This window comes from Microcaecilia unicolor, chromosome 5 (assembly GCF_901765095.1).
Source record: "Microcaecilia unicolor chromosome 5, aMicUni1.1, whole genome shotgun sequence".
In the NCBI taxonomy this organism is placed as follows: domain Eukaryota; kingdom Metazoa; phylum Chordata; class Amphibia; order Gymnophiona; family Siphonopidae; genus Microcaecilia; species Microcaecilia unicolor.
Genome location: NC_044035.1, coordinates 358,245,955 through 358,268,288, shown reverse-complemented (window position 1 = coordinate 358,268,288; position 22,334 = coordinate 358,245,955). Strand labels below are relative to the sequence as shown.

General features: G+C 46.4%; 2 protein-coding genes across 2 annotated transcripts in view; one reads left to right on the top strand and one right to left on the bottom strand.

Annotated features, from left to right (window-relative positions):
* The first annotated feature begins 704 nt into the window (after nt 1-704).
* SPATA2L (spermatogenesis associated 2 like) lies at nt 705-11,210 on the top strand. Its single transcript, XM_030204612.1, has 3 exons — nt 705-771; nt 4,719-5,025; nt 9,176-11,210. Exons 2-3 carry the CDS (start codon nt 4,720-4,722, stop codon nt 10,361-10,363), a joined length of 1,494 nt encoding a protein of 497 aa, XP_030060472.1. The 5' UTR covers nt 705-771; nt 4,719; the 3' UTR covers nt 10,364-11,210.
* A 76-nt stretch (nt 11,211-11,286) lies between these two features.
* The window catches only part of CDK10 (cyclin dependent kinase 10), a 31,944-nt gene continuing 20,896 nt past the window's right edge, over nt 11,287-22,334 (bottom strand). The window contains exons 6-14 of the mRNA XM_030204613.1: nt 20,132-20,199; nt 17,175-17,227; nt 16,980-17,049; nt 15,655-15,714; nt 14,811-14,934; nt 14,585-14,724; nt 14,403-14,455; nt 14,201-14,319; nt 11,287-11,504 (exon numbers count right to left, since the gene is read on the bottom strand). Coding sequence (XP_030060473.1) covers nt 14,222-14,319; nt 14,403-14,455; nt 14,585-14,724; nt 14,811-14,934; nt 15,655-15,714; nt 16,980-17,049; nt 17,175-17,227; nt 20,132-20,199 — 666 coding nt within the window. The 3' untranslated portion in view covers nt 11,287-11,504; nt 14,201-14,221. The remainder of the gene's footprint in view (nt 11,505-14,200; nt 14,320-14,402; nt 14,456-14,584; nt 14,725-14,810; nt 14,935-15,654; nt 15,715-16,979; nt 17,050-17,174; nt 17,228-20,131; nt 20,200-22,334) is intronic.

Here is a 22,334-nt window from a genome sequence, read left to right as displayed (position 1 = left end):
AGCAGAAGTTTTGGTTACATGATGGTGAAATACATGATAGTGTTAGAGTCAAAGGCATTAGGTACAAGAAGGTATGGGAGCAAAAGACATAAAGAACATTACTGGATATCTAGAAGAAGGTGGAGTTACGTATGTTGTTCTTTATGATATATTTTGTCCAAGAGATAGGTCTTCAAGAATTAGCGGAATGTAGGCACAGGAAAATAAAAGACGTTAAATGCTCCCAGGTTTCAACCTAATTAATTTTTTTTTTTTTTGTAATTATAAATAGTAAGTCTGATTGTTAAGCACTTGATTCTCATACCATGATGTTTTGGTGGCCTCTTACTAGGTGAAAACATTTCACAGCTCGAGGGAGAACCAGCCCCTGCAAATGACACAATGATTTACAATTACTACCCTAATCCATGAAACCAATACTTCCTCTGTGCATTCTGCACAAGCCGGTATGTTTGAAAATAGAAGTGCACAATAAAGAACGACAAGGAGGAGAGCGCAGCTCTTGGTTTTTGGGTGAACGGGGATGACGGCCGCAAACAGAAGCTGGAAAGTGAGATTCACCTAATTGGTTTTCAGCCCTCAACACGCGGAACCGCCCCCAGCCAGCCAGGAAAGGAGGCGGAGCCAGCAAGCACCGTGCGCCGTCACGTCATCCTGGCAGCGAGCCTATGAGGAGCGAGCAGGGGCGGGGCGCTAATCCCGGAAGACGAAGTGCTGCTGCTGCTGCTGCTGCTGCTGCTGCGAACAAGAGCAAGTAACCCGCCGTGTGAGGTGAGTTGGGGGGAGGGGGTTCCCGGTCCGCTCCTCCCCCTCGCTCCGGGGGGGGGGGGGGGGGATCCGAGGTGGGTCATGTGTGTCTTATGGTGAAGAAGGAGCTCGTCCAGTTTGTAGTAATTTATTTCCTTCTAAATCAATCCGGAGCTTATTAAAGATGAATCAGAGGCTGTTGGGGGAGGGGGGAGGTCCTGGTCCTGGTCCTGGTCCTGGTCCTGTAGAAAACCCAGAGAGGCCATTGACCCTGGGTGGGGGGGTGGACTTCATAGGTGGGTCTGAGGAAGTGGGTTCGATTCCCACCCACAACTCACCTAATCCTCCATTGTGGGACAGAACGTATTTTTTTTAATTTTTATTACTTGTCCCTTCCTTCCTTCTCACCCATTACTTCCCTCACCCATAATCGTCTTGTCTGTTTGTATTACTACTACTAATACTTAACATTTCTAGAGCGCTACTAGGGTTACGCAGCGCAGTACAAAATAAATCAAAGAAGGACGGTCCCTGCTCAGAAGAGCTTACAATCTAAAGAACAAAATGTCAAGTTGGGCAGTCTAGATTTCCTGGGTAGAGGTGTAGAGGTTACAATCTAAAGAACAAAATGTCAAGTTGGGCAGTCTAGATTTCCTGAGTAGAGGTTACAATCTAAAGAATGAAATGTCAAGTTGGGCAGTCTAGATTTCCTGGGTAGAGGTTACAATCTAAAGAACGAAATGTCAAGTTGGGCAGTCTAGATTTCCTGGGTAGAGGTTACAATCTAAAGAACAAAATGTCAAGTTGGGCAGTCTAGATTTCCTGGGTAGAGGTTACAATCTAAAGAACGAAATGTCAAGTTGGGCAGTCTAGATTTCCTGGGTAGAGGTGTAGAGGTTACAATCTAAAGAACAAAATGTCAAGTTGGGCAGTCTAGATTTCCTGGGTAGAGGTTACAATCTAAAGAACGAAATGTCAAGTTGGGCAGTCTAGATTTCCTGGGTAGAGGTTACAATCTAAAGAACAAAATGTCAAGTTGGGCAGTCTAGATTTCCTGGGTAGAGGTGTAGAGGTTACAATCTAAAGAACAAAATGTCAAGTTGGGCAGTCTAGATTTCCTGAGTAGAGGTTACAATCTAAAGAATGAAATGTCAAGTTGGGCAGTCTAGATTTCCTGGGTAGAGGTTACAATCTAAAGAACGAAATGTCAAGTTGGGCAGTCTAGATTTCCTGGGTAGAGGTTACAATCTAAAGAACGAAATGTCAAGTTGGGCAGTCTAGATTTCCTGGGTAGAGGTGTAGAGGTTACAATCTAAAGAACAAAATGTCAAGTTGGGCAGTCTAGATTTCCTGGGTAGAGGTTACAATCTAAAGAACGAAATGTCAAGTTGGGCAGTCTAGATTTCCTGGGTAGAGGTGTAGAGGTTACAATCTAAAGAACAAAATGTCAAGTTGGGCAGTCTAGATTTCCTGGGTAGAGGTTACAATCTAAAGAACGAAATGTCAAGTTGGGCAGTCTAGATTTCCTGGGTAGAGGTTACAATCTAAATGAACGAAATGTCAAGTTGGGCAGTCTAGATTTCCTGGGTAGAGGTTACAATCTAAAGAACGAAATGTCAAGTTGGGCAGTCTAGATTTCCTGGGTAGAGGTTACAATCTAAAGAACGAAATGTCAAGTTGGGCAGTCTAGATTTCCTGGGTAGAGGTTACAATCTAAAGAACGAAATGTCAAGTTGGGCAGTCTAGATTTCCTGGGTAGAGGTTACAATCAAAAGAACGAAATGTCAAGTTGGGCAATCTACATTTCCTGGGTAGAGGTGTAGTGGTTAGGTGCCGAAGGCGACGTTGAAGAGGTGGGCTTTAAGCAGAGATTTGAAGATGGGCAGGGAGGGGGCCTGGCGTATGGGCTCGGGGAGTTTGTTCCACACGTGCGGTGAAGCGAGGCAGAAAGGGCGGAGCCTGGAGTTGGCGGTGGTGGAGAAGGGTACTGAAAGGAGGGATTTGTCTTGAGAGCGGAGGTTACAGATAGGAACGTAAGGGGAGATGAGGGTAGAGAGGTAAGGAGGGGCTGCAGATCGAGTGCATTTGTAGGTTAGTAGCAGAAGCTTGAATTGAATGTGGTACCTGATCGGAAGCCAATGAAGTGACTTGAGGAGAGGGGTGATATGAGTGTATCGGTTCAGGCGGAAGATAAGACGCGCAGCAGAGTTCTGAACGGACTGAAGGGGGGATAGATGGTTAAGTGGGAGACCAGTGAGGAGTAGGTTGCAGTAGTCAAGGCGGGAGGTAACGAGGGAGTGGATGAGAGTTCGGGTGGTGTGCTCAGAGAGGAAAGGGCGGATTTTGCTAATGTTATAGAGGAAGAAGCGACAGGTCTTGGCTATCTGCTGGATGTGCGCAGAGAAGGAGAGGGAGGAGTCAAAGATGACACCGAGGTTGCGGGCAGATGAGACGAGGACAATGAGGGTGTTATCAACCGAGATAGAGAGTGGAGGTAGAGGAGAAGTATTACTTTACTTAGATTGTAAGCTGTATCGAGCAGGGACTGTCTCTGTCAGGTGTTCAGTGCTGCGTGCGTCTGGTAGCGCTATACAAATGCTAATAATAATTACTTGCATATAACGTGAGATTAGTAGTAGAAATGCAGCCACACCCTGGCCATTTGGGGGTTTTCTTCTCTTTGCAGCTGGAGTAACAGGTGCTCCTGATAATTTTTAATAGCAATGACAGATATTTTTAGTTGTGACTCTAAGAGAAACCTAACCTTTCTCTCAAAGGACAGGAGGAAGTACCTGTCTCTGACTCTACAGTGCTCAGTTCTCACTGCTGATTATTTTTCTAATAAAAGCTGCCCACAGCACTGAAATTGAGAACCCCGAGTCTGATATTCTCCATTACATAGCCTGCTCTGAGGGTTTGATTCTTGGGGGTCTCATTCCTGTGGCAGTTCCACTCTCTCTGTACAGTACTTCCTTCCCTTGTGTGCAAGTGGCAGGGGAAATTCTCCCACTCTCCATATACTGCCCCCTTTGGGCTGATTGCAGTAAACTCATACCTTGTTCACTGCAGCATTTGTGTGTGGAGGTGGGATCCCCACTCTCTCTCTCTCTCTCTCTCTCTCTCTCTGTATACTGCTCCCTTCAGGCTTGAGTCTTGCATCAATCCCATGCTTTGTTCACTGCAGAGTGTGTGTGTGGAGGTGGCATCCCTACATTACTACTACTACTAATAACATTTATATAGTGCTACCAGCCGCACGCAGCGCTGAACACTTGACATAGAGAGACAGTCCCTGCTCAAAGAGCTTACAATCTAAGTAAAACAGACAGACAAGACATTACGGGCAAGGGAGGAACAGGGAAGGAGGAGGGCAAATGAGTAACGGTTAGGGGCCAAAGGCAGTAGTGAAAAGGTGAGCTTTCAACATAGATTTAAAAACAGGTAGAGATGGAGCTAGACGTATGGGTTCAGGAAGGCGGATCCAGGCATAAGATGCCTCAAGATAAAAGGAACGAAGTCTGGAGTTAGCGGTGGAGGAGAAGGGGGACGACAAGAGAGATTTGTTTAGAGAGCGGAGTTGACGGGGAGGAGTGTAGGGAGAAATGAGAGAGGAGAGGTAGTGAGGGGTCATAGAGTGGATGCATTTAAAGGTCAGTAAGAGGAGTTTGAACTGTATACGGAAGCGGACAGGGAGCCAGTGAAGTGACTTGAGGAGTGGGCTAGTGTGGGCATAGCGATTTTGGCGAAAAATAAGTCGAGCTGCAGCATTCTGGACAGATTGGAGAGGAGAAAGATGATTGAGTGGAAGACAAGTGAGAAGTAAATTGCAATAGTCCTAGCGAGAAGTAATAAGGATTCTGGTGGCGTATTCAGAAAGGAAAGGGCGAATTTTGCTAATGTATGTTCTCTGTAATACCACCCCCTTTGGACTGAGTCTTGCAGTGGTCCCATACTTTTTCTCCCTGCTGCAGGATGAATGCAGATGCCTTTCTGGAGATGTACATGAACTACCGGGCCAGGAATCTAAGCCAGGATGACTCCAGCAGCTACAGTACTAATACAGACTTTATGGCTTTGCTGCGACAGTCTTTGGTTGCAGACCCTGAGCTGCACCGGGCCTTGCAGAATGGGGCTTTTGAGGTGATTGGCAGCAGCCAACTGGAGCATCGGGACTTGAGAGCACAGCTGGTGATGCTCACAAGAGCCTTTTGCTTGCTAGAAGAGGCAGCCCTCAACCTGTACTACTACCCCTGGCGCAAGGAGTTCCGCACTATTAAGGTGAGGCTGATGACGGGGCAGGACGATGGTACAGGGACTACTCTGAATGCACTTTTCTTTTCTCACTTGTGAGACATTACTATACGTTGAAGAGAGATGTGCATGTCATTTTCATTCCACAGACCCAGAAATTCAATGAAATAAATATAATCCAGTCTGCTGGTAATGTTCTTATCTCTACGTAACTATTATGAAAAGAAACAGCATTGGAAAATCAATGGGTTTTGACTGAGTAGTGAGGTGCCCCAAGGCAGGAATGAGGTATATTGGCAGAGCAGTGTGTAGTGGTCTCTGCTGGAGTGCAGGACAGAGGGTATTGGAAGTGCTGTGTTTACAGCTCAGTATAGTAACAGCAGGTAGCAGGGTTTAAAAAAGAACCTAAGAATAGCCATACGGTCAGACCAATGGTCTATCTAGCCTAGTATCCTGCTTCCAACAGTGGCTAATCCAGGTCACAAATATCTGGCAGAAACCCAAGTAGTAGCACCATTCCATGGTACCAATCCCAGAGCAAACACTGACTTCACCATGTCCAACTGAATAACAGACTATGGACTTTCCATCCAGGAACCTTTTTTTTTTTTAGAACCAGATATGCTAACTGCCGTTACCACATCCTCCGGCAACGAGTTCCAGAGCTTAACTATTTCCATGCAATTTCATCGTGTGTCCCCTGGTCTCTGTACTTTTTGAATGAGTGAAAAATCGATTCACCTCCACCCGCTCAGGATTTTGTAGACTTGAATCATATCCTCCCCTCAGCCGTCTCTTTTCCAAGCTGAAGAGCTCTAACCTCTTTAGCCTTTCCTCATACGAGAGCAGTTTCATCCCCACTATCATTCTGGTCGCTCTTCTTTGAAGCTTTTCTAATTCCGCTATATCTTGAGATACAGTGACCAGAATTGAACACAATACTTAAGGTGAAGTTGCCCCATGGAGCGGTACAGACGATTATAATATTTTTGGTTTTATTTTGCATCCCTCTCATAATAATTCCTAAAAGAAATGTCCATAAGCCATTAAGAGGTCTTGGGAAAATCATAAAGAGTAGCCTTACTGGGTCAGGCCAGTGGTCCATCTAGCCCAGTATCCTGTTTTCCAAACAGTGGCCAAGCCAGGTCACAAGTACCTGGCAGAAATCTACTGCTTATTTCTAGGATCTACAAAAAAAGGAAAAAAATGGCTAAGCTCTACCTCAATATTATTGTAGAATACACAAATTCATAAAAGGAGAGCGCATTGACACAACAGGAATATACTATATGTATATATATATATATATATATGTATATGGGACGTCTCATACAGTCACATGGACACTTGTATGTGTCTGGCTTTTGATGAGCCAATGTATTTGTGACGACATATAATCATTGACTGCCCCCAACCTCCTATGGTGCACAAAATTTGCTTTCTGTGAAATTCATTGTGTTCAATTTTAAATATATGTGCCTTAATATCTCACTGTGACCATAACCACTTTTTTTGAAGTTATTTTATGTGCACTCATAGGGTTCTGAGTCTTTAAAAACTTTTAACTCTGTTGTAGTCAACCAAAGCAATGCAAATAGGACAAATATGTATATAACTTATCTCAATCTTCTTTGGAAGCTGCGGGTCACTTGTGTTGCTTTAGATCAAACAATTGGTGTGTCCCTCGCGCTTCACTTGTAGAGTCTTGATCAGATCTCCGAAATCAATGCCCACCCGACAGGAGCCTGTTTCGCAGTTATTTGCTTTGTCAAGGGCGATAGGCATATATCTATTGAAATACATGCAAACATCGGGAGTAGCGATGGGTGCTACTTTTGCCCCCACGATGGCAAACCTGTTCATGGCTGCATTTGAAAAGAAATGGTTATCCATTTCTCCGTTCAAACATAACATCCTTACATGGCGCAGATATATTGATGACATTTTTGCGTTATGGACAGGTACCAATGCAGAGCTCAGTGAGTTCCAACTATGGTTAAATGACTGTCATCCGCGTATAAAATTCACTGCCACCTCATCAGATAAAACTATACATTTTTTAGATGTTGAAGTTTGTCTAAACCAATGTACTTTTCAGACCAGGGTATACACCAAACCCACAGATAGGAATACTGTTTTGGAATACGGCAGCTGTCACCCAAGAACACTTTGCGACAGTTTGCCCTTTTCACAGTTCCTACGTTTTAAACGTATATGTACAGAAGATGCTGACTTCAGACAACAGGCTCATATCTTCAGTTCAAAATTACTATGCAGAAGATATCCTAAAAAGGTCCTCAAACGAGCATATACTAGGGCCAAATATGTCAATAGAAACTTATTACTGCAAGATACAAAACAAGAACCCCAAGAAGATCAAGTCATGACATTCGTGATGAGATATGTGCAAGGTGGAGAAATAGCATCTAGAATCATCAAACAGCACTGGGATATTATGTGTGCCCATCCTGTCTTTGAAAACTATCGGATGAGAACAGCTTTTTCACGGTCCCGCAATCTAAGTGAAATATTAAGTCCAGCAGATCTCTCCATTACTGGATCGGTATCTAATAGACAACAAGTTAGCCACACTAAATGCAATAAAACAGGCTGCAAAACTTGCCCTTTAACTATTGATTCTACCCAGTTTTGTCACAATGGTATATTATACCAATTGCAAAACCAAACCACGTGCCTTACAAACCCCCATCATATATTACATCATATGTCCCTGTGAGAAGATATACATTGGCAAATCTAAAAGATCTTTAAATGCACGAATGGTAGAACACAGATCACACATAGCAGCTAATACTATGGGTGCACCATTAGTACAACACTGCATTAGTAAACAACACTCCATTGAATCTTTAAAATGCATGGTTATCGATCATATTATTCCCAATACTCGAGGTGGTAATATCGATAGGTTATTGTTACAAAGAGAGACACGTTGGATTTATCGTCTTAACACACTAGAACCTCATGGACTCAATACCTCTTTGCATTGGAACTGTTTCCTGTAACAATTAGCTGACACAGCTGTCTCCCACGTCATGATCGGGAGGCGGAGTTTTTGCGTTTGAAAAACTGAACGCCAGCGCCATTTTTTTATCAGATCCTGCCTATACTGAGCATTGTTAAAGTGAGACCAGACGCCATAGACTTACACGGTATGTAAAACATTCAGCAAAAACTAATAGCTTTGTAAATTAAGCAGATGTTCTCCGTATTTCAATAGATATATGCCTATCGCCCTTGACAAAGCAAATAACTGCGAAACAGGCTCCTGTCGGGTGGGCATTGATTTCGGAGATCTGATCAAGACTCTACAAGTGAAGCGCGAGGGACACACCAATTGTTTGATTTAAAGCAACACAAGTGGCCCGCAGCTTCCAAAGAAGATTGAGATAAGTTATATACATATTTGTCCTATTTGCATTGCTTTGGTTGACTACAACAGAGTTAAAAGTTTTTAAAGACTCAGAACCCTATGAGTGCAAATAAAATAACTTCAAAAAAAGTGGTTATGGTCACAGTGAGATATTAAGGCACATATATTTAAAATTGAACACAATGAATTTCACAGAAAGCAAATTTTGTGCACCATAGGAGGTTGGGGGCAGTCAATGATTATATGTCGTCACAAATACATTGGCTCAACAAAAGCCAGACACATACAAGTGTCCATGTGACTGTATGAGACGTCCCATATACATATATATACACATATAGTATATTCCTGTTGTGTCAATGCGCTCTCCTTTTATGAATTTGTGTATTTCTAGGATAAGCAGTATAAAAGGAGAAATTAGACCTTACCTGCTAATTTGCTTTCCTTTAGTCCCTCCGGACCAGGCGAGCACAACCCAAGAGTCCAATCCTGGTCCGGTCCGGAGGGACGCTAAGGAATCTGTTTCACTCTTTTGGGGTCTTGCCAGGTACTTGTGACCTGGATTGGACACTGTTAGAAATAGGATACTGGGCTTGATGGACCTTCGGTCTGTTCAAGTATGGCAACAGTTACGATAAATTTGAAGAAGTGCAGAGAAGGGGCGGGGAGGGCTGTAGTATGGGAAATGTAAGTGTTGGGGAGCAGGACTGTGGTGGAAGGTGGTTCTCGGGTTCTGCATTTTCATCCCAGGGTGCATTAATAACCAGATCTTTTGTGTTGCAGACTTTTTCTGGTGATTATGTGCATTTCCTTAAACCGGTTCTCTCCAAGAAGGATGTTGCACGGATGCTTGGGAAGCTGGGGTATGTCATGAGAAGAGACGCACATGGCTTTGTGGCCGAAAGCTTCCCTTCTGCTTCTGAGCTGCTGAAAGTGGCCTGCGGCTTCCTGGCAGTGCAGCTGGAGTGCGAGATCTTGGCAGAGATTCAGTCTGAGCAGGATCTGGGCACAGTGCCCATAGCTGATGTGATCCTAGTGAGGAGGGGCTCCCTTGGCATTGAGGCGTGCGGAGAAAGGCTGCAGCGACTGACACTACAGCTGGAGAAAAGAGATGTTGATTCTGCACTTAGTGACCTACAACCTGCTGCTGACTATCTGGACAACTTGGATATATACAGAGACGCAAAGGAAACCCCGGACACAGGGCACGTGCCCTGGGGCCTCAGCAGTGCCAGGACTTTGTGTTCATTGGCAGAATCAGACTCTCTTCTACCCAGATACCAGCCACAGTTTTGTGACTCATGTCATGAACCTTGGGACAGTCATCTAGGGCGACCCTGCCCTCTGACCTACAAGGGAAATGAGACTGTCTTATACCCCTCCGAGTGTTACAGACCCAGCAAATACCTGACACCTCCAGGAGATGAAGTGGGCTTTACAACTGACGATTACTACAGTGCCTCTGTTAGCCCTGAGCGAGACACGTCCAAGACTCTGAGCCAAAGCTCAGACTCCAGAGGTCCAGGGACTCCCATCCGTATCCCGCTGCCTGATGGAGGCACCTACACCCTGCATGACTGTATGTCCAAAACCCCAGCCCTGGTGTACAAATGCCAGAAGTGCAGCACGCTACACGAGAGTGAGTGTGTAGCTTTGCAGGGCTGTCGGCGTGTGTATCACTATGTGAAGTCCATCCTGCCCTCTGAGGCAGCAGTAATTCTCAAATATGTTGAGCAGCAGCGATATAAAGCTCACAGCTGCCTGCATGGGAACAACTCCCCCCATTACCAGTGCAAGACATGCAGGGAGCTGCATTACATCAAGTGCTCGGTTACAGAAGCCTGTAGGAAAGCGAATCACCCTGTCAAGGTGTTGTTTCGGGAACAAGACCAAGTGTGGTGGTTGCGGCAGATAGAGCGGGACGCTGTGCTTGTGAAGGGCTTGTCAGAGACACAAACGCAAAACTTGTGACTCTGGGCAAGTCACTTAACCCTCCATTGCCCCATGTAAGCCGCATTGAGCCTGCCATGAGTGGGAAAGCGCGGGGTACAAATGTAACAAAAAACAAACAAACATTTGAGATCTCGGAGCATGGGGCAGTATCTCCTCTGACCTACATCTGTGTCTGCAAGAACGCAGATATGGCCTTCACCTTCAGGACTTGTTCCTTGTGGCAGAAGGGGATATTACAATCAAGAAGACAACCCAAAGGCCGGAAATCAGCCAGGCCCCCTCCCTGGGAACCCAGCGCAGACAGTTCTTGCTGTGGAGTGTTGGAGGATTGTTCTGTGCTTGTCTTGTTCCTAACATTGTGCGTTGTGGGACTGTAGGCAGGGGGTTGAGGTTAAGCCCTTATGTCAGGGAGCTACATATGCATGTTCCAGGCATGCTGGGTCTATTCTTCCTTACATGCAAGCAAAGACCTTTAAACACAAAAAGCCACCAGCAACTACAATGAACTTCCAACTTTTTAATCTCAGCTGAGTGTTTACATGCAATGCAATGATCGGTTCACACCTTTCTCCAGCAGAGAAGAGTGTGTGAGCGTCTGCAGGCAGGCTGGCTGCTCACTCACATCTTATGTATGTACTTTTCTAAGCTGATATTTTATTAACTACATTAAAGGGAGCTTTACTTGCATTCTGTGCTGTTCTTCCATTACTGACGGACACAGGAATAACAAAAGTGAATGCATCTAGGGTCATGGATCAGGAAGCGTTTAGGGAGAAGTTTAACCCCTCCCGCTATGCCTTTCTTTTAAAGGCTGCCCTCAGCTAGAATTCCTATTCTTCCCTGCCCTCTGAGGCTGCCTTTACCAACCCCCCCCCCCCCCACCCGAGTGCCTACTCCTTGGCACACTCTGCTACTTTCCCCCCCCCCCTCCTCCACACACTGAAGAGCTGCTCTGGGATACAATCTGTTGCCACCCTCCACTGGTTGCCTATTCCTGGTCACAGCCCAGTGCCAAACCCCACCCCCTCCCTCTCGCAGAGCGCCTTCTTCTGGCCACAGTCTGTCGTAGCTGTGCCTCGTCCCCGACCCCCATGAGTACTTCGTCCTGTGTGCAGTCTGCTACCGCCTGCATTTTGGCATCTTTGTGTTTTCTTAGAACCTGAAACATAAGACAGAGAGAGAAGTGCGGCAGTGGCATATAAGGGCTTCTTCAAAATATCTGAATAAATACATGAATTACCACCTTGTGTCAGACCCGCAGGTCTATCCAGCCCACTATCCTGTTTCCAACAGTGACCAATCCAGGTCACAAGCAGCTGGCAAGATCCCAGAACAGTAAAACAGATTTTATGCTGCTCAGCGTAGAATAAGAAGTGGATTTTCCCAAGTCCATCTTAATAATGGAGCGATACGAAAGGCATTATAATGTCCTTGTTTTTGTCTTCCTTTCCTAATAATACCTAATATTCTATTTGCTTTCTTAGCCACCACCCCTGCATACTGAGCAGAGGGTTTCAACGTATCATCAACGATGACACCTCGATCCCTTTCCTAGTCGGTGACTCCTAATGTGGAACCTTGCATCACATAACTACAGTTAGGGTTCCTCTTTCCTACACGCATTGCTTTACACTTGCTCACAATAAATGTCATCTGATACTTGGATGCCCAGGTCTCCCAGTCTTTTAAGGTCCTCTTGTAATTTCTCATAATCTTCTTGAGATATAACAACTCTGAATAACTGTGTATTGGAAACAGGAATGGAAAACAAAACTGAGGATGTTATAATGCCTTTGTATCGCTCCATGGTGCGACCGCACCTCGAATATTGTGTTCAATTCTGGTCGCCGCATCTCAAAAAAACATACAGTGGAATGAGAAAAGGTGCAAAGAAGGGCGAAGAAAATGATAAAGGGGCTGGGACTCCCACTGGGCGAGGAAGAGAAAACTTATCAGAGTTGGGCCAAGAAGGGATTATATATACTGGGACAATTGTGGGAGGATGGGGAAATAAAGGGATTTGAGACAGTAGGCTCCATAGGATATACACGAATGTGTCAGAAGATTGCTGGAGAGAATGTGGAGAAAGAGGGACATTTGTACATATATGGTGGGAATGCCCCAAGGTGCAAGTGTTCTGGGAAAAGATAGTGGAGGTGGTCAATGAGCTGGGAAAGGGGGGGGGGGATATACACGACAGATAGAATACTGCCTACTCCATGCACGGCCCAAGAAGAGCAGGGTGCAGGAACAGAAATTGGCGATCCAAATCTTTGCTGCAGCTGGCCCGAGCATGGAAAAAAGTGGAAATGCCCTCTATGCAAAGAGTAGGATATAAAGTTGATTATATATATCAGATGTCTAAACTGACTGTGTTGAGAAAAGGGCTGATTCAAGGGTTCCAGAAAATCTGGGAACCATATGAACGCAGAAGAGAGTCTCTGGCTGTCGCCAGGGGAGGGAGGAGTAAGTGAGAGGGGGGATAGGATGGAGAGGGTAGAGGGGTAAGATGAGTGGAGATGTGAATTGGTTGTTATGTATTATATAGAGTGCATAGTGTTATGTAAGAAATATTTGGCCCGTGTGGCCACTACTGTTCACAATTTACTTAAAATTTAATAAAGAAATTTAAAAAAATATATATAAAGGGGATGGGACGACTCTCTATAGCTTGGAGAAAAGGCGGCTGAGTTGAGATAGGATAGAGGTCTATAAAATAATGAGTGGAGTTGGAGTTGAACGGGTAGAAGTGAAGCGTCTGTTTTCGCTTTCCAAAAATACTAGGACTAGGGGGCATGCAGTGAAGCTACAATGTAGTAAATTTAAAACGAATCGGAGAAAATGTTTCTTCACTCAACGTGTAATTAAACTCTGGAATTCATTGCCAGAGAATGAGGTAAAGGCGGTTAGCTTAGCGGAGTTAAAAAAAAAAAAAAAAAAAAGGTTTGGTCGGCTTCCTAAAGGAAAAGTCCCTAGACTGTTATTAAAGCCTGCAAAGAGGTGGGATAAGGTGGGATACAAATGCAACAAATAAAATAAATGGACTTGGGGAAAATCCACTATTTCTGGGATAAGCAGTATAAAATGTTTTGTACTTTTTTGGGATCTTGCCAGGTATTTGTGACCTGGATTGGCCACTGTTGGAAACAGGATGCTGGGCTTGATGGACCTTTGGTCTTTCCCAGTATGGCAATACTTGTGTACTTATGACCTTCGCTCTGTTCCAATATGGGACTGTTTGTGATACCAGTGTTAAAAATCACGGAAGATGTATTCAAGAGGAGCGGTGTTGGGGTATGTTGGGCAGACCAGATACATCACACAGGTCTGTTACTATGTCCTCAGCAAATCTGATCACCTCACTTGTTATTCCCGTTTCCAGTTCATTTCTAAGTATGTTAAAAAGCAGCGGTCCCAGCACAGACCCCTGGGGAGCCCAACTACCCTTCTCCATTGAGAATACTGACCATTTAACCCTACTCTGTGTTTTCTATCATTTTTTTACCAAACAATAGAAAACAGTTTAGGGATAAATGGTCAGTATTCTGAATGGAGAAGGGATCTGTGCTGGACCACTGGTTTGTTTTTTTTTCCAATCCACAATTGGATACTGCCTCCTTTCCCGTGGTTTTTTAATTTCCTCAGGAGTTTCTCATGAAGTACTTTGTCAAAAGTGTTCTGAAATCTAGATATACTACATCAATTACTGCACCTTTATTCACACCTTTAAAAAAAATGTAGCCAATTGATGAGGCTTCCTTAGCTAAATCCATTCAACAGAGAACTACCTTAGGCATCTCTGCTGGTTTTAGTTGGTGGGCATGGAAGACCAGCACAGAGAGGGGTGTAACTTACCTTCCGTGTGCATCTAGCCTCTCAGTGCTTACTGCACTTGCCCTGGCTCTCCATTCCTCCACCCGCTGCCCGCTTGTTACGATGATGGGGGAAGGTTGGCATCAGCTCTGGCTCACAGGCTACAAAACAGACAGAAGCAGGTATTAATGGAGCAGCCGGTGTTGTGGACGTCCCTGAACACAGCCCCGACCTGGCCACTTACGCAAAGGCTTTTCTTTGTAATAGGAACTTTCCAAGCAGTCCTGGGCTGTGGCTCTGTGAACAGAAAAGCCCCCAACAAGGAATTAGGGTGGAGATGACCCAGTCCTGCTCCCTGTGCTATTCTCGACCTTTGCCCCTGGGAGCCCTGGGTGTGGTGGGGGCTCCAGGGCTGTGCTATCTTACCTCTTCTTGGGGTCGTACATAAAGAGGAAGTGAAGGAGCCGAAGCCCGGCTTCAGAGAGCCAAGGGAATTTGTGCTTCAAGTTATTATAAGGCTGTTTTCGCACTGTGTATTGACCGACCAGTGGCAGCTTGGAGAAGCCCTGAAGGGGGAATAAATGTGTGAGAGAGAAAGGAGTGCACAGCTGTAACCTGTTAGTACAGGAAATAGTAACAGTGCAGCACATACCGGCCAGATGTTTTCATTAGGTGTTCCAAGCAGCTGTATGATCAGGTCAATCTGCTGAATCTCGGAGCTCCCTGGGAGTAAGGGCTTGTGAGCCAGAAGCTCGGCCAGAATACATCCCACTGCCCTGCAGAAAAGGGAACACACAAAGGAGAGAGACTTGCTGACCTGAACATGTATACTCTGGAGGAAAGGAGGAACAGGGGTGATATGATACAGACGTTCAAATATTTGAAAGGTATTAATCCGCAAACGAATCTTTTCCGGAGATGGGTAGGCAGTAGAACGAGAGGACATGAAATGAGATTGAAGGGGGGCAGACTCAGGAAAGATGTCAGGAAGTATTTCTTCACGGAGAGGGTGGTGAACGCTTGGAATGCCCTCCCGCGGGAGGTGGTGGACATGAAAACGGTAACGGAATTCAAACATGCGTGGGATAGGCATAAAGGAATCCTGTGCAGAAGGAATGGATCCACAGAAGCTTAGCTGAAATTGGGTGGCGGGGGGAAGAGGGGTTGGTGGTTGAGAGGCTAGGATAGGGGAGGGCAGACCTATATGGGGTCTGTGCCAGAGCCGGTGATGGGAGGCGGGACTGGTGGTTGGGAGGCGGGAAATACTGCTGGACAGACTTATACGATCTGTGCCCTGAAAAAGACAGGTACAAATCAAGGTAAGGTATACACATATGAGTTTATCATGGGCAGACTAGATGGACCGTGCAGGTCTTTTTCTGCCGTCATCTACTATGTTACTATGTTACTAGGAGAATGTACAGTCCAGATCTGAATCCAAGCCAACCTTGTCTCTTCCCTCAGCCCTCATAATACACCAGAATATAACTTCTTACCACATATCAATAGCTGTGGTCTGTGTGGTGGTTCCCAGCAGCAGCTCAGGGGCCCGGTACCTACAGAACAGGGAAGGTGGACAAAAGCACAACTGAAACCTGACTGAGCAGAGCCACAGCAAAAGATGAAAACCCAAAATGAGACAGATCCTCAGCAGGATTCAGAGAAAGCCACAGGTATGCTAAGGACACAATGACAGCACCGTTCATTTGGGTTCTTATTGTGGGGTTGTCACAGAACACCTAGCCACCCGCCTGGGGTTACCCCATAGCCACTTAGAGGGTCTGTGCCCAGGACAACCTGCACCTGCTGCGTATCCTGTACACTAGCACCCTCCTCCCATCGACTGGGTCACAACCGCCTCTGGATGAGTCTCCCGCTCTCCAATTATCCCCCATGATTTATAGGTTAGTGGAGCCACACTCCCAATGGCCCCACAGTTCCCAGGAAGCACTCACAGACCCAACACACAAACCACCAGGATTCTTTATCACTTCAGACAAGAAAAGCAAACACTTTCGTTTATTCTCATAAAAATTGAACACTGAATTAAAAAAAATGTGCAATTAGCAAACAATAACGGGTAATTGAAATATGGATCAATTATAAGACTAACTAAACATCTATATACTGTCTAAACAATATCTGGGAAGATCAGGTCATATAATTGTTCACAGAGCCTCAGCAAAGAGATCTGACTCTCTTTCCTTCCTGGCTAGGACTGAAGCAACAGACAGCACTACTGGGTAATTTTCAAAACTCCAGGCCAATCAGAGCCCAGAACAGTCAAGTTTCAAATAAAAACTGGTCACATCACTACAGCCACTTTCTATTATCTGTGTGCCAAAAAAGAAAGACAGAAGCTTAGCCGGTGGTGGGAGGCAGGGCTGGTGGTTGGGAGATGGGGATAGTGCTGGGCAGACTTATACGGTCTGTGCCAGAGCCGGTGGTGGGAGGCGGGGATAGTGCTGGGCAGACTTGTACGGTCTGTGCCCTGAAAAAGACAGGTACAAATCAAAGTAGGGTATACACAAAAAGTAGCACATATGAGTTTATCTTGTTGGGCAGACTGGGTGGACCGTGCAGGTCTTTTTCTGTCATCATCTACTATGTTACTATGTAAGTCAGTCCTGTGCTTTAAGCATAAACATGCACCATCTGCTGGCCAAACAGGAGAAATACACTTCAAAACATAATACAGGAAAATATCCAATACATTTTACATGCATAAAACACACTGTTTCTTCACAAGGGTTTGGGTTCAAGAAAGGCCTTCTCATTTTGGCTCCTGTCAGGGGGTTTGGGCTTAAGAGACAGAACTCACCAGAGCGTGACTACTCTAGGTGTCATCGGTTTCAGGGGGACTCCATAAGCACGAGCCAGGCCAAAATCAGCTGTAGAAAACATTGAGGTAGAGAGAGAAGAGAATTCGCACTTCAGCATGAAGGTATTCTGAACGACAGGGTCTCATGATTAGGAAAGAGCTCCCACTTGACTGGGTGACAGCGTAAGGACTCACCTATCTTCACGCAGCCCTTATCCGTCATTAGCAGGTTGGAAACCTTCAGGTCCCTGTTAATAATGAAGAAAATGACCCACGTTAACACTTCTTTTAGGTAACTCTTCATTGCGATGCTTCTTGCTTTCCTTGGGGATTCAAGTCTTACTTTAAAAAAATGTCAGAAAAGCTTCTAAGAGTGTGGAAGCCAAAGCAGCGATGGCAGACAGTCCCTCCCTGAGCCCTATCAAGCGCTGACAATACAGGAAGGCCTAAGACAGGAGGAGGAGATCCAGCTGCCTTTGAGGCTCTTTTACTACAGCACTGTAAGCATTTGCACTTCCTGTGGATAGTCGCAAAACCTTAAACGCAGGAGACGTACTGAGCATCTGCCCTGCTTTTACAGCATAAGACAGACACACCACTGCGCAGTTACCTGCAGTGCCAGACAGCCCACTCACCATAACAACAAAAAAAGGCTACGGCTCATGCATGACGAATGCTCCCCTCCCGGCACATCTTCCCAATAAGCCCCAAGCCCTGCCCCACCCCCACAACTCTCCCTGGACCCACCTTCAACCCCAAGCCTTACTTGAGGGCTTTCTCTGCTCCCGCCCCATTTGCCTCTGAGTGCAAAATGGTGCCTGCTGATCCCAAGCGGCAGTTTCACAGAACTGCTAGAGGTCAGACTTCCATATAAGCGTCTAGGGGAATCAGACCAGCAGGGCAACAAGTGCCCACCACTGTGGCCTTACTGCAGCCTCGCTACAGGACTGCCAGTAATTCAGCTGCACTTACAGCCTCCTCTTGAGGTGGAGGTACAAGCGGTCCCAGAAATCAGCAGTCATAGCTGGCCACGCCTCTGATCACCCAAGTTGCACCCAGTTCCCACCCTCTACTACTGGTTTTAGTTAGTGGTAGATGTTAGCGCAGGTGCCAGCTTAGTACAAGAGCCCTTTAGAGTCTGTAAAGAGCTGAAAGTGAAAAAGCTGAGATGCAGGACTGGGCAAGGAGTCCACATGTATTCATTAACAGATGAGACAGGTTGTTGCAAAACCTTCTCAGTGCCCCAGCCAGCCTAAGAGAAGCAACATCACCTCCCCCCGTGCTCTGGCCAGTCTATGAGAAGCAACACTAACTCCCCCAGAGCTCCAGCCGGCCTATGAGCAGCAACGCCACCTCCCCCAGGGTTCCGGCCAGCCTATGAGAAGTGATGCCACTTCACCCAGAGCTCCAGCCGGCCTATGAAAAGCGAAACCACCTCCCCCAGAGCTCTGGCTGGCCTATGAGAAGCAACAAAGCAACGTCATCTCACCCAGAGCCAGGGTTGCCAGATGGGCGGTTTTCCCGCCCAATTGGGCGGTTCCCGCGGCGGGTTGCGGTTTTTTGGGCTTGTTTTGGGGTCTTCCGGCGTTTTTTTTTTTTGCGGGTTTTCGGGCCGCGGGGGCGGGGCTAGTGACGTTTTGGGCGGGGTTAGTGACATTCTGGGCGGGGCCAATGAAGGCGGCGCGGGGTTGATGACGGCGGGGGTGGGGGTATCAGGGGCGGAGTTTGACTTTGGGCGGGTTTTGGGCTCGTTTGGGTGGGGAAAAAATTTTCCACATGGCAACGCTAACGTCATCTCACCCAGAGCTCCAGTCGGCCTATGACAAGCAAAACCACCTCCCTCAGAGCTCCAGCCTGTAATGGAAAAGTTTGTGCTTGACAATGAGTTCTGCCTATCACACATTGAACTCAAACTTGATTGGGATAATGTGGGATATAAATGTCACAAATAAATAAATAAATATTTAATTCTCTCTTGAAAGTACATAATGGACTCCCAAGACAGGGACTGATAGCATTATCATGTTAAATGATGTACTGATTTGTACGAAATGGAACAAAACATGCTTAGGGCTAAGGACGGCGTTTCAAATGAGTCCCCTGGGAACCTGGCCAGTTCCTGAGGATGCATTAAGAAACTGTCACATCCCCAAATACACGTCAGCCTTATTGAATTAAATGATGAGATCATGTTTATTGGTAGGTATAAAGACGGGAGCTCAAGCGCAAGCAGACAGAGGTCTCTCCTATGGAACAGACGTGTTGCCCAGGCCCATTGTGCCTGCTGAAACTCTCTGCCTTACTGTACCGGGACCTCCCAGTCACTGGCAAAGATGTTGTCTGCAACTCAAGTGGTGATGTATGATTTATGATTTACTTAAATAAAGTTTATGTAATAACATTTGATCGCCTCTATAGTATATATCTGACAGAGATCTATCCGAAAGAACCAAAATCAAAACACAGCCAGCCTATGAAAAGCAACGCCACCTTCCCCAGAGCTCCAGCTGGCCAATGAGAAGCAACGCCACCTCCCCCAGAGCTCTGGCCGGCCTATGAGAAGCAACGCCACCTCCCCCAGAGCTCCGGCTGGCCTATGAGAAGCAACACCACCTCCCCCAGAGCTCCAGCCAGCTTATGAGAAGCAACGCCACGTCCCCCAGAGCTCCAGCTGGCCTATGAGAAGCAACGCCGCCTCCCCCAGAGCTCTGGCTGGCCTATGAGAAGCAACGCCACCTCCCCCAGAGCTCCAGCTGGCCTATGAGAAGCAACGCCACCTCCCCCAGAGGTCCAGCTGGCCTATATGAAGCAACGCCACCTCCCCCAGAGCTCTGGCCGGCCTATGAAAAGCAACACCACCTCCCCCAGAGCTCCAGCCGGCCTATGAAAAGCAACACCACCTCCCCCAGAGCTCCAGCCAGCTTATGAGAAGCAACGCCACGTCCCCCAGAGCTCCAGCTGGCCTATGAGAAGCAACGCCGCCTCCCCCAGAGCTCTGGCCGGCCTATGAGAAGCAACGCCATCTCCCCCAGAGCTCCAGCCAGCTTATGAGAAGCAACGTCACGTCCCCCAGAGCTCCAGTTGACCTGTGACAAGCAACACCATCTTCCCCAGTGCCCTGGCTGGCTGAAAGCCTTCCTTATGCTGCTAACCTGTGTATGATGAAGTTCTCGTGCAGATACTCTAGCCCACGAAGAAGCTGTAAGGTGATGCACTTCACCTGTAACCAAAGAAGAAGGGCTATTACAAGATGACTGGGACTTAGTAATTAGAAGACAGGCAAGTTCAAGCGCCACCAGCACTCAGTATAATGTCATGTTGAATGGTTACCGTTAATCCCAGTAGACTGAGTGGAATAGGGTTTAATTCAAGAAAAAATTATGTCTTACCTGATCGTTTTCTTTCCTTTAGTGACTGCAGATAAATTCAGAGACTTGTAGGTTATGACCATCCACCAGCAGGTGGAGATAGAGAGTACAAAACTGAACTCTACCACATAGGATGGTATCCTCCTTTGTCAGTCAGTATTTCTCATAACAAAGAAGGCAAACATTTCTCCCTCCTCACAGAAATGAGACATAAACTTGTCAACTAGCAAAACTACACACAGGCAACCACAGCAAGAAACCTAAGCAGAAAAAAAGACTGAACTGATAGTGTCAACCTCATGAAAGGGTAGGACTTTGGATTCATCTGCTGTGACTAAAGGAAAGAAAATGATCAGGTACGACCTAATTTTTCCTTCCTTGTCCGGCAGCAGACAAATCCAGAGACTTTTGGGATGTAGCAAAGCTGTCCATAAGTAGGGTGGAAACAGCTGTGGAAAGAACTGATGCCCCGAAGGATGCCTTAGACCTAGCCAAAACCATCAACCGGACAAGGTCTGGAAAACGTGTGTCACAAGGACAATTCAGGGGACAGTCATAGAAGAGAATGAAGAGGAGACACGCCCGTAGGACATATGCCCAAACAATAGGCACCCAACTCCAGTGAGCTATGGCTGCATAATAGGCTGCACTGCCCCGACTGGGGCCTACCAGGAGCAGGAAGGGACACCATGCCCGGACATCCATTGGTGGCCTGAAGGTACCAAAAAGGCCCACAGTGACCTCGATATAACTCCCAGGACGATTTCCTCCTGAAGAATACAGGAAACAACAGCAGATTAATGGAAACGGAAATGTGGAAACTACCACAGGCGACAATGAGTCACTCTTGACTCCACTAATAAGGATTTCAAATCAGCGATGGAACCAAGCAAAAAATACTGAGCTGGAGTCGGAGTCACGCTGACCATGCAAGAGATGGAGCCAGTTTGAGCATGAAGACCCACAGGAGAACTCCGACATAAGACAGAGAGGATCCTGTTGCATGGTAGGGCCGAGGCCCAGGATAGGATGAGACCTGCACCCTAGGCTCAGAGCCAAGCAGAACCTTATAGACATAAGATAAGCTGAAATACGACTCCAGCTAGCAACATTCCGCACAGAAAGGGCTGAGCTATGAACTACAGAATACCAGTGGGAAAGTCACAGATGACAAGGATGAGACCAGTCCAAGAGTAAGATACGGAACAGTGTTGAAGCTGTTGTGCGCATTCAGAGATAGGTGCACTTCCACCTCCATGAACGCTGCAATTCTCCTCATCCAGAGACAAAGCTGCATCCCAGAGCCAGACAAGGAGCAGGTGCTCCGTAATCAGCAATGAAACTGAACCACACATCCAGACGTTGTTTCCAGAGACAGAGCTTTGGACAACTCCAAGGATGAAGGTGATCCACTTCTGCAAGGAAACCTCGCCTCGTCCTCAGAGGTGGAGTTGGGCATACATGCAGAGTAGGAGAAGGAGTCGTGCCTCAAAACCCAGGAGGAAGCTGTGTCCCTTAAACAGAAACGGAGCCAACTGTCCTGGAGCGATACGGAAGCAGCAGAGATGAAGCTATAAGGACATAAGAGTAGCCATACTGGGTCAGACCAGTGGTCTATCTAGCCCAGTATCTTGTTTTCCAAACAGTGGCCAAGCCAGGTCACAAGTACCTGGCAGAAACCCAAATCGTGCCAACACTCCATACTACAAATCCCAGGACAAGCAGTTGCTTCCCACGTCTGTCTCAATAGCAGACTATGGACTTTTCCTCCGGGAATTTATCCAAACCTTTTTTAAACCCAGATACGCTAACCGCTGTTGCCACCTCCTCCAGCAAAGAGTTCCAGAGCTTAACTATTTGTTGAATGAAAAAATATTTCCACCTATTTATTTTAAAAGTATTTCCATGTAACTTCCTTGAGTGTCCCCTAGTCTTTGTACTTTTGGAACGAGTAAAAAATCGATTTACTTCTACTCGTTCTACACCA